This window comes from Rhineura floridana, chromosome 8, assembly GCF_030035675.1.
Source record: "Rhineura floridana isolate rRhiFlo1 chromosome 8, rRhiFlo1.hap2, whole genome shotgun sequence".
Taxonomy (NCBI): Eukaryota; Metazoa; Chordata; class Lepidosauria; order Squamata; family Rhineuridae; genus Rhineura; species Rhineura floridana.
In genome coordinates this window covers 740,720-759,480 of record NC_084487.1, presented here as the reverse complement: position 1 = coordinate 759,480, position 18,761 = coordinate 740,720, and the positions used below count along the sequence as shown (strand labels likewise).

Below are 18,761 nucleotides of genomic sequence, written 5' to 3'. Positions count from 1 at the left end.
TGAGCCAGGATCCTGAGGAAATGTGATGTGCCCTCAAATCCTGGATGCAAGAACAAGTCACAGCATGAGGTGCCCGACTGGATGCCGACCTACCTACCTGGTGGTCGATTCCTCCAGCTGGCATGACCAGTGTACTTGATGGGGCTGTTGGAGGGGCAGTCTCCAACTCCCACATGTTTGCCTGGCTGCAGGGTGATTCAGCTGGTTCTCATCTCTTTCAGACCTTTGGGGGAGGGGTCCCCATTCTCACCATGCCCCCCCCCCCGGCAGCCACAGCACTGCCCAGCACCAACAAGCCACTTGGAAGCGTCTTAGGATTCTAGGCCCAGAAAGACAGTGCAAGACTGAGAAAAGGCCGGCATGGCTGTTATTATTTTAAACCTCCCTAGTGTTAATTATCTCTGAATGGAAAGGAAATTATGCATAAATAGAAGAGAGAAAAATAAGAATCATAATTCTACTTTTATGTGAAGCATTGCCAGTTATGCAAAATTATGCAAGGACTTTGTGGAAGGATAGGAGTCTGTGGGCTCTCTCTCCCCCTCTCCTCTCCGCCCCACCCTTATGCAATTGTGGCTCTCGCAAACCCATAATGGAATACACAGTGTTGCAAAGGGAAGTGAGCGAATGCAGATTTGTCTTACATGACTTAAATGATTTAGTAAATTACTCCAGAGTACATGCCTTCCAGGGAAGAGAGATCAGCCAAGACAGGCAGCTCCTTCCCTTCCGGACCATGGAGGGCAGAGGGATCTCTGTGAGCAACACAGAAACTGGGACTGTCACGGATCTCTTTTACAAGCCCTGCCTGCTATTGGCAGGGGAGGAGAGGCTTTGAAAGGGCTTACAAGCAGCTCTCTTCTTGGCAGGCCCAGAAATGGGCTCAGCTGCAAGACAATGTCAGGTGACCAAGCAGCCCATTTAATCAGATGCCTCCAGGCACCAGGCCTGAATTAGATCACCGGCCCACAGAGCAGGTTTCGAATCGCTTACTGGTGCAGGGCAGCAACCAAGATGCTCAAATGCAAGCAAGGTCCTTTAGTGAGGAGATGCAAGAGGCCAGGCCGTTACTTCCATGGCTCCTTTGCCAACCCTGCAGTGTGCAAGGCTCCACTTGAAGACAACTCTGCAGAGAGCACTGTGCCCAAGCCCAGAAAGGCAGCAGCTCTTCCAGGGGCTCGGCTGGCTGGCCGGCCTTTCTGGCTGCATGGAAGGAACTCCACACCGGTCCTTTGCCTGTCAGGCCCCACTCCCACAAGAGCCCAGCTCCTAAGAGGAGGCAGGCGGGCCACAGCTGCAGATGTGGGGCAACCTTCACCTGAGCTGCACCATTTCTACCACAAGCGAGGGCTCCACAGAAAATGAAACAGAATCTCAACCCCAATCCTAACCCCTGAAAGCAGCACACCAATGAGAAGGCTGGACTCCCTCACAGGATAGGTTTTTATGTGGGAGTGGGGGGGGCAGTGGCTTGAGCTTCTCCCCCCTGCCATCACTTCAGCTGCAACGTGACGTGGAGCCTCCAGGCAGGAGTCGACCTTCCTGAGGAGCGTCAGGCGAGAAGGGCAGGAGAAACGCTGTGCTGGATCAGGTCTGGTGTGGGGAGCGATTATGCCACTGGGACCCCCCAGGCAGGGCAGGAAGGCAGCCGCCCTCTCTTGATGCTGGTGCACCCTCCCCGCCCACACGTGGCATACGGAGTCATCTAAAGAGCCTGCAGGTCCAGACTGGCCACTGGTGGACCTGTCCCTTCTCCTTCATGAATTTGTCCAACCCTCTTTCAAAGCCACCTTCACATCCCATGAGATCCCAAACATTAATGATGCACTGACAAAGTCCTCTTTTGTTTATTTCCCATGAAGATGCCAAGCTTTGTCAAATTGTCACAAGGCATAGCGGGGGCACATCACATGCCAAGGAAAACACACTTCCTGTGAGCAGCTGCGCAGCAAAAAGCAAACCACGGACGTGTGTGCGCGTGGGGGGGAAGGGGGGCGCAGCCATGCTGGGAAAAGCACTCGCGGGCAGTCTTGCGGGGGGAGGGGCTATCCAGCCATCACCTCCTGAAAGGGGCTTCCTGCAGAATGAACTGCTGAACCGGGACATCCAGTTCCACAGAGGGACGCAGGAGGCAGAACCCCAAACTCCAAAGGCGGGCGAATGTCTTAACAAGGTCCAGGCTGGGCCCCAGCGAGCCCCTCAGTCCCTGACAGCCTCACTCGCCAAATGTTGGCCAAATCCCCTTTAAAGCTGTCCAATTGGGTGGCCCTTATCATGTGGCAGCAAATTGCATAGCTGTATGAAGAACTTCCTTTTGTCTGTCCTGAATCTCCCAACATTCAGCTTCACTGAATGGCCTCAGCTGAGATCTTTCCTCTGTCCACTTTCTCCAGGCCATGCATCATTTTATACGCCTCTATCATGTCACCTCTAACTCGCCTTTCTCTAAACAAAAAAGCCCCAAACGTCCTAACCTTCCCTCGTAGGGGAGGTGTCCCAGCCCATGGATCACTCCATTTTTCCCTGCCTTTTCTAGCGGTACAGCATCATTTACTGCATTGCTGCAGTGCCAGAAAACAGCATTGGGAGTGTGATCCAAGCACTTGTCTCTCCCATACTGGACATCCAGTGGCCCCATGGCTTCAGGCTCTGATGGCACATTCAGCCCCAGAGATGAACCCACATGCTAAGAAGGCTCCCCTCTTAATTTTCTGATTTTTGGGGAGGGGATTGTTTCAGAAAAACTAGATCGGGGGAGGGAGCCTCTGGCTCACAAGCTACAAAGACCAGCATGGCCGCCTCCTTGGGTTTGCTCAGTAGAAAATCTTGCACATGACACTGGGGGTGGTGGTGATGGGGCAAGCACCACCGCTAGCAGGCTCACAGTGACCTGTGGGGGGCACCAGGAGACAGAGAACAAACAAGGGATCCAGGACAGGAGCTAGAGGGAGAAGAAGGGGGTAAGAAACACCCATTCATTTGATTATTTAATTAAAACAGCTCAGAGCAATGACACCATAAGGTCCCAGTGAGCTGGGAGCACAATCCTGAAATGACACAACTTAGGAGCTGAATTCTAGGAGTGGGAAGCCTATAGAAACCTGGTTTTCAACACTACTCTAGCAAGAAAGCTTTTGGGGACACACTAAACCAGGCTAAACTCCAATTCTGGATAAGGGGTAAAAAGGAAAGTCCACCAGTACATACATTGGGAGAGTCAGCTCAGTTTTTAAAAGGGAAGGCTTACCCTTCCAACAACCTGTTTTTCTAGGTTGTTAAAAGGGTTAGGTTGTTCTAGGTGAACAAAGACTCATCTGGAAGTTTCAGTCTCCTATTCAGATTAAAAACAACTAAAAGCTAGGCTAGCTTGTCCAAGCTAGAGTGCAAGGCATCACTTAAAATCACAGGGGAACTTGCATTGATAAAACTGTGTTGTTGCCAACGAATAAAATAAAAACAAAGTTGAAGTGTCATAAAAACAGACATTAAAATATATACAAACAAAACACCGCTAAAAACATCTTTTTAAAAATGCTTTAAAACATCTCAAAAAGCAATTCCAGCACAGACACAGATTGAGATAAGGTCTCTACTTAAAAGGCTTATTGAAAGAGGAAGATGTTTTTAAAGTGGTTTCTTTTTTAAAAGATGTTTTTAAAGATGTTTCATTTTAATATTTTTTAATGTCTTTTGTTTTTAAGATGTTTTAAAGTGCTTTTAGTGTTTTTGTTTGCTGTCCTGGGCTCCTACTGGGAGGAAGGGCGGGATATAAATTTAATAAATAAATAAAATCATAATAATCCTGTTAACACAGTGGCTAATGAGATGTCCCAATGGGAAAAGACCCTCAAGCAGGACCTGAGCACAAGCGCACCCTCCCCTTCTACAGTTTTCAGCAGCTGGTGTCAGAAGACAGAGCATAGCCACCCTGGCTAGAGGCATGGATAGCCTTATCCTCCATGAACAGATGCTGTGCCACTGGGCTACAGCCCTTCCCCAAACAGCAGCGGGGGAAGAAGGGCCAACAGAAGCCAAATGCCAAACCACAGTTTCAAGGACAGCAGTAGGGCAAACAGGGACCCCAGACCAGTGCATGAGCAAAGCTCAGCTCAAACTCAGCCCTATACATACAGGCTATGTTTGCCAGATTATGGCTGCACCATGGAGTTCTCTACATTCCCAACAAGACAGCGCCAAGGAGTGGGGCCCTGGGGACCCAGGCGGCCATAAGCTTTGCGCCTTTGCTGCAGGCAGTTCCTGCTTCTCTCCAGCTGAGTCCCAAAGCAGCCCTCTAGATCTCCAAAGGCTGCTTGTCCTGGGTGAGGAGTGCAGACTGTGCTTCTGTCAAGGCCCAAAGGTGGCCAGTGGGTGCTCAGAGGGCTTCCCTCCTCCCTCTCAGCCACCACTGCAGTGTCAAGTGTTGCAAGATACAGAGCCTGGCACTTCCTGGTCATCAATATATCTACACACACACACACACACATGTGTGTGCTGATCTGCATTCCATCTTCATGACACGTAAGCACTTAAAGGCAAAGGCGAAAGGAGAAGGAACCCCTAAGGTGCAAGAAATTTTCATTCCTTTTCACTTTGCCTTTCAACATCAACTGGGGGGCAGGGGAGATTCCATCTCAGGACGGTTTGCGCAGGGTGGGGCATGGGGAGATGCTCAAGGCAAAAAAGCACTTTGGGATGTTTCAGTGTGAAGAGGATTCTGGAGCCAAAGCTATCCCCTTAATGGAGAAAGCAGGGCCAAAGGTCCCCAGACTAGACACTGCAACAAAGGAGCGGAGGTCCGAGCAGACCGTCCCTAGAAGGCTTGGCATGCCCAGGGGGCCTGTCTCTTCAGACATTTTCCAAATCCCCCCCCCAACACACAGCAGGCTTCTCAAGCGGCCTCCTGGGTCCAAGCAGACATAAGACACCTCAGCAGTTAAGTGGCCCAGTTCGCCTCACTTTTTTAGAAATGAAAAACGTACATTTGGGCATTTACGAACTCAGCAAGTCAGCAGGGAGACGTAAGGGCACCTTTGTCTGGTGAGGACTGATTCCCATTCACCCCCCACCCCCTGCCAGGGAATGGGAACAGAGTGCACAACTCCTCAGCTAGCCACATGCCCCCGCCCACCACCCAGGCCTCAAATATGGTGGTGCCAAAGGTGTTGGGCACTACTGTCAAGGCCTCAGAGATGGCAGACTCCCAAATGGCTACCATCAACCTGGCTTGTCATGACATTTCTTAGCGGAAGGCATTTTCTGAGCCTTTCTACATTTCGCCCTTTTAAAAAAGCCCAACATCTGGACACTCATAGGATCTGCAGTGAGACTTCCTCCCATTCCAGTTCAGCTTCTTACCCCAGAGATGTCAGCCACCCGGTGGATTGGGACCTCCTTCTTGCTGTGCAGTCCTTTCCCATTCTTTATAGCCCTGTTGGGGAAAAGTGATCAGGCAGTCAGAGAAGTCAGAAGTACACCATGCTGCTGCACTGAGCAGGGGGTTGGACTTGATGGCCTCATAGGCCCCTTCCAACTGAAGTATTCTATGGTTTTATGATTCTATGCTGCTCTCCTCCCACATCATTCTCGCCTGCGCAGTGCAGCCATCCAGGGCATGAAGGCAGAAACATTAAGGTGCTCACCTCAGCTCAAAAGAAGCCCAGACATTGCTCAAAATTAAAAGGTTTTGTTTCTGCACAAAAAAAGGAGCCAATAGAACAGGAGAATCAAAAGGAGTAAATAATTATTTCAGTGCTTAATCTCATGAAACATTTAAATGCAAAATATGCCACTAATGTTCCAATTCTAATGGAAATCAGTTCCTTCCAAGTTTCTTAAATTGAGATGTCACCCGAATAAAGCAGCCTTGCACTGGGAAAACGGTGAAAAGCAGGAAGGCAGTGCACCGGGCCCACACGGAAGCCTACCCCTACACACACAACACACACACACACACACCCTACCTCTCTCTCTCACCACTCCTCTCTGGAAGCTATGAGCGCAAACAGTTTAGAATTAAAACAGCCTAGCAAGGGAGCCCCGGCTGACAAAGCGTCAAGGCCAGTTCAGCAGCAGAGGGAACAGGTCAGGGCACCCCACTCTGCCCGTCTGTCCCTTGACCTGAGCAACTAAACCATAGCATTCAACTATGAGAGCGATGAAGCAAGATAGGAGGAGGCTTGAGCGGAAATGGAGACGAACTCCCGACGGATACAATTATGCGCTGGTTAGTGCTTCGACTAAGCTCTATGTAGGAGCAGTGAAGGCAGCTAAAAAACATCATTTTGCTGCCACTATTAAATCATCTCTTTGCCGCCCAGCGGAGCTCTTTCGAGTTGTCCGGGGGCTTCTCCATTCAAACCCTCCGGACAGGGTGGAATCATCGGAGGCCCGCTGTAATCAGTTTGCCGATCACTTCCAGAATAAGATCTCATGTATCCGCCGGGACCTAGACTCTCAAGTTATAGCAGTAGATCCTAGTGAGGTGTCCGGAGCACAGTCTTGTCCTGTTTTGTTGGATGAGCTTCAGTTGGTTCAACTCGAGGACGTGGACAAGGTGCTTGGACAGGTACGTGCAACCACTTCGGTACTGGATCCTTGCCCCTCCTGGCTGATAAAAACTAGCAGGAATGGAACAGGTAGCTGGGCCAAGGAAGTGATAAATGCCTCTTTACGAGAGGGAGTGGTCCCGGGCTGTCTGAAAGAGGCAGTGGTGAGACCACTCCTGAAAAAGCCTTCCTTGGACCCAGACAATTTTAACAGCTACAGGCCAGTGGCGAATGTTCCATTCCTGGGCAAGGTCTTGGAACGGGTGGTTGCTGGCCAGCTCCAGGCGCTATTGGATGAAACTGATTATCTAGATCCATTTCAATCGGGTTTTAGGCCCGGTTTTGGCACTGAGACAGCCTTGGTCGCCCTGTACGATGACCTATGTCGGGAAAGAGACAGAGGGAGTGTAACTCTGTTGATTCTCCTTGATCTCTCAGCAGCTTTTGATACCATCGACCATGGTATCCTTCTGGAGAGGCTCGCGGAGTTGGGAGTTGGAGGTACTGCTTGGCAGTGGTTCCGCTCCTACTTGGCGGGTCGTCTCCAGAAGGTAGTGCTTGGGGAACATTGCTCGACACCGCGGGCTTTCCAATATGGGGTCCCGCAGGGGTCAGTTTTGTCCCCCCTGCTTTTTAATATCTACATGAAGCCGTTGGGAGAGGTCATCAGGAGTTTTGGAGTGCGTTGTCATCAGTATGCTGATGACACGCAGCTCTACTTCTCCTTTTCATCTTCTTCAGGTGAGGCTGTCGATTTGCTGAACCGTTGCCTGGCCTCGACAATGGACTGGATGAGAGTTAACAAACTGAAGCTCAATCCAGACAAGACTGAGATGCTGTTGGTGGACGGGTTCTCTGATCGGATGGTGGATATATACCCTGTCCTGGACGGGGTTACACTCCCCCTAAAGGACCGGGTTCGTAGTCTGGGAGTCTTTTTAGACTCTTCCCTCTCACTTGAGGCTCAAGTAGCCTCGGTGGTTAGGAATGCGTTTTACCAACTTCGGTTGGTAGCCCAGCTACGTCCCTATTTGAGTAAAGAGGACCTTACATCAGTGGTACATGCTCTGGTAACCTCACGTTTGGATTACTGTAATGCGCTTTACGTAGGGCTACCTTTGAAGACAGTTCGGAAGCTACAACTAGTGCAAAATGCGGCGGCCAGATTGCTGACAAGGACCAAGCGGTCCGAGCATATAACACCTGTTCTGGCCAGCTTGCACTGGTTGCCAATATGTTTCCGGGCTAGATTCAAAGTGTTGGTATTAACCTATAAAGCCTTATACGGTGCGGGACCACGATACCTTGCGGAACGCCTCTTCCGATATGAACCGGCCCGTGCACTACGTTCTGCTATGAAGGCCCTCCTCCGGGTTCCAACTCACAGGGAGGCCCGGAGGGTGATGACAAGATCTAGGGCCTTCTCAGTGGTGGCCCCCGAACTATGGAACAGTCTCCCCGAGGAAGTACGCCTGGCGCCGACTCTGCTCTCCTTCCGGCGCCAGGTCAAAACCTTCCTATTCTCTGAAGCATTTTAAGTTACATTGATCTAATTTTAATAATGTTTATTGTATTGTTGATTGTATTTTAATATTATTTTGTTATTCATTGTATTTTTATACTATTTTATGTTCACCGCCCAGAGAGCTATCGCTAGTCGGGCGGTATATAAATTTAATAAATAATAATAATAATAATAACTAATTAACTCAATAAAGTACAAAAACAATTATGCAGGTAAGAAGGGAGCAGAGTGGTGGGGGCTTTCCATGGTTTTGCACTGCCTGTAACATGTGGACTATCTACCTGTTGGACAGAAGTTGAGGGTGTGCCCTGGGTGCATTGAGCTCCTGGCTGGCCAGGAACAAGTTTGTTTCCTTGAGGACAAAGTGGCTGACCTGGAGAAGCTGAGAGAGGCAGAGAAGTGTGTCGAGGAGGCCTTGGGGGACATTATACAGCAGGTGTCCCACTCCAAGGATGAGAGTTCCCTTGCTACATTGGAGGATGAGAGCCTCAGGGAACAACAGACTCTATCTGAGGAGGAGGGAAACGATCCTTAGAAGGGACTCATTCCTTGGGGGACAAGCAGATATCCTCTTGGGCCGAGGATACTCCTCCGGGGGATGGAGGGATTCTGGCAGGGGGTGATTCAATCATTAGGAACCTAGATAGTGGGAGGGTGATGGGTGTGCAGAGAGCAGGCTGGTGTGAAGGCTGTGGATGTCGTCCATCACTTAGATTGCTTGGTAAGTAAGTTCTACAGTGGAATCAGCTGTCTTGGTGCATGCTGGCACCAATGACATGGGGAAATGCAGACGCAGGGTCCTGGGAGCAAAATTTGGGTTGCTTGGTAGGATGCTGAAAGCCAGGACCTCCAAGGGAGCTTTCTCTGAAATGCTACCAGTTCCATGCACAAGGCCAGGTAGCCAGGCGCTGCTTTGTAGTCTCAATGCGTGGATGAGATGATGGCATCGGAATGAAGGGTTTGGATTTGTTTGGCAGTGGAGAACATTTTGGGACAAGCCGGGCCTGTACAAAAGGGATGGGCTCCACTTGAACCAGGATGGAACCAGACTGCTGGCACTTAAAATAAAAAAAGGGGCAGAGCAGGTTTTAAACTGATAGAGGGCAAAAGCCAGCAGGACCTGAGGAGGGTTCTGTTCGTAATAAATCTCCCTCCATGGGATAAAGACAAAAAAAGTTGAAAATTTAAACGTGGTAGGCCTAAAAATAGGCATTGTGAGTGCTGGGGAACAGGGTAGCAATTCAGAGACGCAAAATTACCACAGGTCAAATGAAAACTGCCGAAGACACTGTGTACAAGTGTTTATATGCTGATTCTAGAAGCCTCCAAACCAAGATGGGAGAACTGGAGTGCCTGGCCGTAGAGGACAGCACTGATATAGTGAGCGTAATGAAAACCTGTTGGAACGGAGAAAACCAGTGGGACATAGTTATCCCTGGATATAAACTATATCGGAATGACAGGGAAGGACATATGGGAGGTGGTATCATTCTATATGTGAAAGGAGACATTGACTCCAGCAAGCAAGAAACAGTAAAAGAAGCAGACTCCTCCACAGAATCATTGTGGGTGGTGACTCTGGGCCCCAAGAGTTACTTAGTATTGGGGAAATTCTATCTCCCCTCCCCATCAAAATGCTCAGGGAGATCTTGAGCTGAAAAATGAAATCAAGGAAGCATTCAAACTAGGAAATGGAGCAATGGATGACTTCAACTACCCTGACATAGAGTGGCTACAGATGTGTTTCAGTCATTACAAAGAAGCAACATTTCTAGATGTCCTGAATGACTGTGCCCTAGAACAGCTGGTCATGGAGCCAACCAGAGGGGTGGCAACCCTGGACTTAATCTAGCTCGTGCCCAGGATCTGGTGCAAGATGTGTTGTTAAACTGATTGGGAACAGCAACCACAGTGCTATTGAATACATGTGAATTGCCAATTGCCAAGAAAATCCAATATGGTCATACTTGACTTCAAAAGAGGGAACTTCCAAAAAATGAGGGGATTGATGAAAAGAAAGTTGGTAAAAAGAAAGAGAGCCAAATCACTCCTAAACACTTGGGAGTTGTTTAACAACACAATAATAGAAGCTCAAATGGAGAGTGTACCGCAGATCAGGAAAGGTACCACCAGGGCCAAGAGGATGCCAGCGTGGTTAATGAGCAGCCAAAGAAGCTATCAGAGGAGGCAAGAAGGCTTCCTTCAAAGAATGCAAGTCTTGTTCAAATGAGGAAAATAAAAAGGAACACAAACGGTAGAAAAAGAAAAGCAAGAAGACAATAGGGGATGCTGAAGCAGAATTTCAGGAGCACACTGCTAAGCACATAAAAACCAACAATAAAAATTATTAGGAGACTTATTATTTCTAGTCTTCTTAGACAAAATAAAAACTGACAAATCACTGAGTCCGGATGGCATCCACCCAAGAGTTCTCAAAGAACTCAAAGGTGAAATTGCTGATCTGCTAACTAAAATATGTAACTTGTCCCTCGGGTCCTCCTCCGTGCCTGAGGACTGGAAAGTGGCAAATGTAACGCCAATCTTCAAAAAGGGATCCAGAGGGGATCCCGGAAATTACAGGCCAGTTAGCTTAACTTCTGTCCCTGGAAAACTGGTAGAAAGTATTATTAAAGCTAGATTAACTAAGCACATAGAAGAACAAGCCTTGCTGAAGCAGAGCCAGCGTGGCTTCTGCAAGGGAAAGTCCTGTCTCAGTAACCTATTAGAATTCTTTGAGAGTGTCAACAAGCATATAGATAGAGGTGATCCAGTGGACATAGTGTACTTAGACTTTCAAAAAGCGTTTGACAAGGTACCTCACCAAAGGCTTCTGAGGAAGCTTAGCAGTCATGGAATAAGAGGAGAGGTCCTCTTGTGGATAAGGAATTGGTTAAGAAGCAGAAAGCAGAGAGTAGGAATAAATGGACAGTTCTCCCAATGGAGCGCTGTAGAAAATGGAGTCCCTCAAGGATCGGTATTGGGACCTGTACTTTTCAACTTGTTCATTAATGACCTAGAATTAGGAGTGAGCAGTGAAGTGGCCAAGTTTGCTGACGACACTAAATTATTCAGGGTTGTTAAAACAAAAAGGGATTGTGAACAGCTCCAAAAAGACCTCTCCAAACTGAGTGAATGGGCGGAAAAATGGCAAATGCAATTCAATATAAACAAGTGTAAAATTATGCATATTGGAGCAAAAAATCTGAATTTCACATATACGCTCATGGGGTCTGAACTGGCGGTGACCGACCAGGAGAGAGACCTCGGGGTTGTAGTGGACAGCACGATCAAAATGTCGACCCACTGTGCGGCAGCTGTGAAAAAGGCAAATTCCATGCTAGGGATAATTAGGAAAGGTATTGAAAATAAAACAGCCGATATCATAATGCCGTTGTATAAATCTATGGTGCGGCCGCATTTGGAATACTGTGTACAGTTCTGATCGCCTCATCTCAAAAAGGATATTATAGAGTTGGAAAAGGTTCAGAAGAGGGCAACCAGAATGATCAAGGGGATGGAGCGACTCCCTTACGAGGAAAGGTTGCAGCATTTGGGGCTTTTTAGTTTAGAGAAAAGGCGGGTCAGAGGAGACATGATAGAAGTGTATAAAATTATGCATGGCATTGAGAAAGTGGATAGAGAAAAGTTCTTCTCCCTCTCTCATAATACTAGAACTCGTGGACATTCAAAGAAGCTGAATGTTGGAAGATTCAGGACAGACAAAAGGAAGTACTTCTTTACTCAGCGCATAGTTAAACGATGGAATTTGCTCCCACAAGATGCAGTAATGGCCACCAGCTTGGATGGCTTTAAAAGAAGATTAGACAAATTCATGGAGGACAGGGCTATCAATGGCTACTAGCCGTGATGGCTGTGCTCTGCCACCCTAGTCAGAGGCAGCATGCTTCTGAAAACCAGTTGCTGGAAGCCTCAGGAGGGGAGAGTGTTCTTGCACTCGGGTCCTGCTTGCGGGCTTCCCCATGGCACCTGGTTGGCCACTGTGAGAACAGGATGCTGGACTAGATGGGCCACTGGCCTGATCCAGCAGGCTCTTCTTATGTTCTTATGTTCTTAACATGTGGACTATCTACCTGTTGGACAGAAGTTGAGGGTGTGCCCTGGGTGCATTTTGCTCCTGGCTGGCCAGGAACAAGTTTGTTTCCTTGAGGACAAAGTGGCTGACCTGGAGAAGCTGAGAGAGGCAGAGAAGTGTGTCGAGGAGGCCTTGGGGGACATTATACAGCAGGTGTCCCAGTCCAAGGATGAGAGTTCCCTTGCTACATTGGAGGATGAGAGCCTCAGGGAAGGACAGCCTCTATCTGAGGAGGAGGGAAATGATCCTTAGAAGGGACTCATTCCTTGGGGGACAAGCAGATATCCTCTTGGGCCGAGGATACTCCTCCGGGGGATGGAGGGATTCTGGCAGGGGGTGATTCAATCATTAGGAACCTAGATAGTGGGAGGGTGATGGGTGTGCAGAGAGCACGCTGGTGTGAAGGCCGTGGATGTCGTCCATCACTTAGATTGCTTGCTGGCACCAATGACATGGGGAAATGCAGACGCAGGGTCCTGGGAGCAAAATTTGGGTTGCTTGGTAGGATGCTGAAAGCCAGGACCTCCAAGGGAGCTTTCTCTGAAATGCTACCCGTTCCATGCACAAGGCCAGGTAAACAGGCACTACTTTGTAGTCTCAATGCGTGGATGAGATGATGGCATCGGAATGAAGGGTTTGGATTTGTTTGGCAGTGGAGAACATTTTGGGACAAGCCGGGCCTGTACAAAAGGGACGGGCTCCACTTGAACCAGGATGGAACCAGACTGCTGGCGCTTAAAATAAAAAAAGGGGCAGAGCAGCTTTTACACTGATTGAGGGGAGAAAGCCAGCAGGAGCTGAGGAGGGTCCAGTTTGGAAGAAATCTCCCCCCTGAGATAAAGACTGGAAAAAGGATGAAATCTTAAATGGGGCAGGCTTTGAACTAGGCACTGAGAGTGCAGGGGCACAAGACAGTAATCTAGGGAGGGCAAAATGCAAGTTCCAAAGACACATGAAGAGAGACACTGTATACTAGTGTCTATATGAGAATGCCAGAAGCCTCCGAGCCAAGATGGGAGAACTGGAGTGCCTGGCCTTACCGGAATGGAAACCTGGTAGAATGGAGAAAACCAGCAGGACACAGTTATCCCTTGATATAAACTATATTGGAAGGACATACCGGGGGGGGTGTCGCTCTTTATGTGAAAGAGGGCATTGAATCCAACAAGCTAGAAATCCCCAAAAAGGCAGACTCCTCCACAGAATCGTGGTGGGTGGTGGAAGCGGGTCCCAAGAGTAATTTAGTACTGGGAATGTTCTATTGTTCCCCAGATCAAAATGCTCAGGGAGATCTTGACATGACAAATTAAATTGAGGAAGCTTCCAAGCCTGGAAATGTTGCAGTAATGAGTGACTTCAACTACCCTGACATAATCTGGCTACATATGTGTTCCAGTCACGACAAAGAGGTAAAATTTCTGTTCCCAGGCTGTGGTCTGAAGGCACATGTGGCCAGCTCCCTGCTGAAGCTAAGCAGGGTCAGGTCTGGTCAGTGCCTGGATGGGAGACCGCCTGGGAACCGTATGGGTTTCAATCATGAAAAAGCAAGGTGAGGTAGAAATGTAGTAAATAAATAAAGAAATACCCTAAATGAGTGTGCCCTAGAACAGTTGGTCATGGAACTGACCAGAGGGACAGTGGCCCTGAACTTCAGTGGCGCCAAGGACCTGGTGCAAGAAATAAGTGTTGTCAAACCGATTGGGAACAGTGACCACAGTCCTGTTCAATTAAACATGCATGTAAATAGCCAATTGCCAAGAAAATCCAACATGGTCACATTTGACTGTGCCTGGACAGGAGACTGCTGGGGCTACATGTGACTCCTAAGAGGCAGGAAATGCTCCACAGTGAGATAAAACAGTGCCTCTCCTTGAGGAAGGGGAACAGCAGAATGCAAACTTCGCCACTGAGCTATGCTCCTTCCCTCTGCACTGTTCAAGGAGGGCCTTTTCTAAAGTGAGAGATCGTGAAAGAGGCACCTCCTCGCATCCCACCCCCTCCCTAACTTGCATGATACTCCAAGTTTAGCCCGCAGTTTCCTGCCCTGCTCAGCCCCATATGGCTCCCCCTACGAGGACAGGGCCCACAAGGGCGACATCTCTATGGCTTCTCCTTGAGCACAAGGGACAAAGAGGCGTTTCCAATTTACAGGCAGGCTGTTCCTCCCACAGCCTGCTAACCTTTCCTGTTAATTGCATTTCCACTTCCCTATCACCCTCCCAGAATCCAAGGAGCTGCAGACCTGCTGATAATACAAAAGGACCATCAGGCTCCGAGGCAGGCCAGCCCCACTCCTGCCCCCCTTCTAAAACAAGCTGTTATTTCCTCCTCAATCTTCTCCATGGCCCCTTGGACTCCTCCAGAAGAAGAGGAGATTTCCATCAGCTCCTGCTGGGCCTCTTAATGGCTGCTCCCATCCCAGGGCCGCTGCCGTTTGTTCAGCATAGTCAAAGCTCACAAAACAATCCAAGGGAAGTGCCAGGACTCCTGTTGTGACTTTGTAGAGCAGTCAATGAGCCGGGCCAGGCCGTTCCAAGAGCTGGCTGGCCTGCTGAAGCAGTGCACGGATAAATGGTGCACCAGGAACTGGTGGCTTGCAGGAAACCAGCCCAGCACAGTGCTGGCTTTTGGGGGAGAAAGGGAGGGCAGAAGAGTTATTCAAGCCAGCCAGCCTCCCCATCTGTTGGGATTCTGGACAAGGAAATGCATTTCAGAAGGGCTGCGAGTGCGTGGCAACAAAGCCCCCCCCCCAGAGGACTTCATCACGGCTGAGCTCTACCCCATCCCACAAATGAGAGGTTGCTGCTGCAATTCTACAGGAACTGGGGGGGGGCAAGGCCTCTGTGCTTAGAAGCCCAGGACACCCCAATCATGGTCAACTTCAAGCTCACAGAACTGGAACAAACCATGTGCATTCAGCAGATTTTGTTTCAATTACATCATTTGTATCCTGTGCCATTTATGGGTTGTCTTCCTATTCCAGAGCTGCTGGAACAGGAGAAATTAATGATATATGACACCTGTCATACAATAATAGAAGAGCAGAGTTGGAAAGGAGCTTACAATGCCATCAAGTCCAACCTCCTGCTCAATGAGGAATCCAAATTAAAGCATATTCGAGAGGTGCCTGTCCAGCTGCCTCTTGAATGCCTCCAGTGTCGGAAAGCCCACTACCTCTCTAGGTCATTGGTTCCATTGTCTATGGCTCTAACAGTTAGGAAGTTTTTCCTGATGTCCAGTCGAAATTTGGCTTCCTGCAACTTGAGCCCATTATTCCGTGTCCTGCACTCTGGGACGATCGAGAAGAGAACCCGGCCCTCCTCTATACAACATTTCATGTACTTGCTCTCATATCTCCCCTCAGTCTTCTCTTCTCCAGGCTAAACATGCCCAGATCTTTCAGTCTCTCTCTCTCTCTCTTCAGTGTTGCCAATCCCCCGATCATCCTTCCTGCTCTCCTCTGAACCCGTTCCAGTTTGTCTGCATCCTTCTTAAAGTGTGATATCCAGAACTGGATGCGGTATTCCAGATGAGGTCTAAACAGTGCTGAATAGAGGGGAACGAGTACTTCATGCGATTTGGAAACTATACTTCTGTTAATGCAGCCTAAAATAGCATTTGCCTTTTTTGCAGCCACATTGCACTGTTGGCTCATATTCAGCTTATGATTAACCACAATTCCAAGATCCTTCTTACATGTAGTATTGCTGAGCCAAGTACCTCCCCATCTTATAACTGTGCATTTGGTTTCTGTTTCCTTAGTGTAGAACATTGCACCAGGACCAAGCCTTGCAGTACCCCACTCAATACCTCACTCCACTTTGAGAAGGAACCATTGATAAGCACTCTTTTGTGTACAATTCTGTGGATCAAGTTGTTCCATCTAGCCCACATTTAGCTATCTTGCTAATCAGAATATCATGGGGCACTTTGTCAAAAGCTTTGCTGAAGATGAGATATATTATGTCCACAGCATTCCCACAGTCTACAAGGGACGTTATCCCACCAAAAACTGAGATAAGATTAGCCTGGCAGGATTTGTTCTTGATAAATCCATGTTGGCTTCTAGTAATCACTGCATTGTTTTCAAGGTGCTTACAGACTGACCGCTTTATAATATGCTGTTGAATTTTCCCAGGGGTTGATGTCAGGCTAACTTGTCTGTAGTTCCCAAGTTCCTCCTTTTTGCCCTTTTTGAAGAGAGGGACAAATTAGCCCTCCTGCAGTCATCTGGCACTTCACCCATCCTCCATGACATCACAAAGATAATAGACAGCGGTTCTGAGAGTTCTTCAGCCAATTCCCTCACTACTGTAGGATGTAGTTCATTGGGTCCTAGAGATGTGAACTCATTCAAAGTAATTAGGTATTCCTTGACCATTTGCCTATCTCAAGCTGCAATCCTGCCCCTTCAACTTGTACTTTATGTTTGCCAGGAGAGTCATAGACCCTCTTTTGGGAGAAAACTGTGCCAAGGTAGGAACTGAGGACTTCTGCCTTTTCTTTGTCATCTGTTACCATTTTTCCATCTTCACTGAACAGCTGTACCACCATCTCCTTTCTCTGTCTTTTACTATGGATGTACCTGAAGAAAGCTTTTTTGTTGCTTGTAGCATCTCTCGCTAACCTCAGCTCATTCTCAGCTTTAGCCTTCCTGACGCCATGCCTGCAATTCCGTGCTACCTGCCTGTACTCTTCCTTTGTGGCCTGGCCTTCTTTCCACTCCATGTATGTGTCCTTTCTTGTTTTCAGGTCATCTCTAAGCTTTCTGTGAAGCCACACTGGCTTCTTCTGGCTTCCCCCTTTTTTCCTTGTTGGAATTGTTTGACATTGTGCCTTTAGAATTTCCGCTGTTAGAAACTCCCATTCATCTTGGACTCCTTTTCTCATTAGGGTTGCTTGCCATGGAAACTTATTTATCATTGTTCTAAGTTTATTAAAATTGGCTTTCCTGACATCCGGGATACACATATGCTACTCTCAGCTTTTGCTTCCTTTAAAATCAAGAACTCTAGTATAGGGTGGCCACTTTCCCCCAGAGTTCCCGTAACTGCCACTTCATCCATCAAGTCATCTCTACTGATTAGAATCAAGTCAAGGACACCTGATCCTCTAGTTGCTTAGTCCACTTTTTGTACTAGAAACTTATCTCCAACACAAGTCAGGAGTTTCTTGGAGGGGCCATCTTTGGCAGAATTTGTCTCCTGACAGATATCGGGGTAATTGAGACACCCCATTACTACTACATCATGCCTCCTTGAAAGACTGGCAATTTGCTTTGCTAAACTTACATCCTTGTTTTCTCCTTGACTGGGTGGTCGGTAGTGGACCCCAACCACCATATTCCTTTTATTCCTTGCCCCATTTATTTTAATCCAGTTACTCTCGGTGGGGCTACCAAGTTCACCCTCCCGTATTTCTGTGCAGGGATATATATTTTTAACACAGAGCACGACTCCGCCTCCGTTTCTATTCCTTCTGTTCTTTTTGAACAAGTTATAACCTTCAATCTCTGTATTCCATTCATGGGAGTCATCCCACCAAAGTTATACCTATCAAGTTGTATTTATCCTCTGTATTAAGAGTTTAAGTTCATCCTTTTTGTTTCCCATACTCTGGGCATTAGTATATAGATATCGAAGACCATAATGATTTACGGCCTGGCTTCCTTCCTACATTTTTATGAGGACTATTACTGGGCCCCATTGGAGCTATTCCCTCCATTCCTCTTACTGTGCACAAGCCTTTGTTAGTGGTTACCGCCAAGCTTACGTCTCCCTCCTCCTTAGGATTCCGTTTAAAGCCCTCCTGATGAATTTCTCCATGCTGAGGCTGAACACATTCTTCCCAGTCCTTGTGAAGTGCAACCTATCACTTGTCAGCCATCCATCTTCCAGGAAGCATAGCCCGTGGTCCCAGAATCAAAATCTCTCACGTAGGCACCACCTTCATAGCCAGTCATTCACCTGGAGTATTTTTCTTTCCCTTTCCTCTCCTCTTCTAAGTACTGGAAGGATGGACGAGAAAACTATCTGGGCCCCAAAGTCCTTGAGTTTCCTTCCCAGAGCTTCAAAGCCTGACGTGATTTCTTTGTAGCTCCGCTTGGGCGTATCATTCCTTCCCACATGGATGAGAAGAAAGGGATATCTGTCCGTGGGCTTTATGAGTGATGGCAACCCTTCCGTCATATCTCTAATCTGTCCTCCAGGGATGCAGCACACCTGGTGAGTCCATGGGTCGTCTTGGCATGCTTGGGTTTCAATCCCTCCCACTACTACTCACCTTCTCTTATTACTTACTGTGGGGTGTGGTTTCATTGCCTCTGCTTGACTGAGCTTCAGCCTCTCGCTGGCTGTCGCGTGGGCTCTCCTGTAATTCTTCCCCTGCGGACTGTCCTCCAGTCTCACCCTCAAGTGGCTGGAAGCGGTTCCGTAGTTCCACCAGTGAAGGGTGTCTTCTGGCGCTTCTGCTCCTGTCTCCCTTTTCCAGTTTCCTCCACTTCGTTGTTGCTCTCTGCAACAGTCTCCTCTTCTGCTTCAACTTGGTGCTCTCCTTCCACCTCCTGTTCTTCTCTTGGCTGCTGCTGTTCCAGCATTCT

At 48.2% G+C, this 18,761-nt stretch overlaps 1 protein-coding gene across 1 annotated transcript in view; it reads right to left on the bottom strand.

Annotated features, from left to right (window-relative positions):
* The window catches only part of SND1 (staphylococcal nuclease and tudor domain containing 1), a 318,600-nt gene that overhangs the window by 125,957 nt on the left and 173,882 nt on the right, over positions 1 to 18,761 (bottom strand). Inside the window, exon 14 of the mRNA XM_061637944.1 lies at positions 5,356 to 5,428. Coding sequence (XP_061493928.1) covers positions 5,356 to 5,428 — 73 coding nt within the window. The remainder of the gene's footprint in view (positions 1 to 5,355; positions 5,429 to 18,761) is intronic.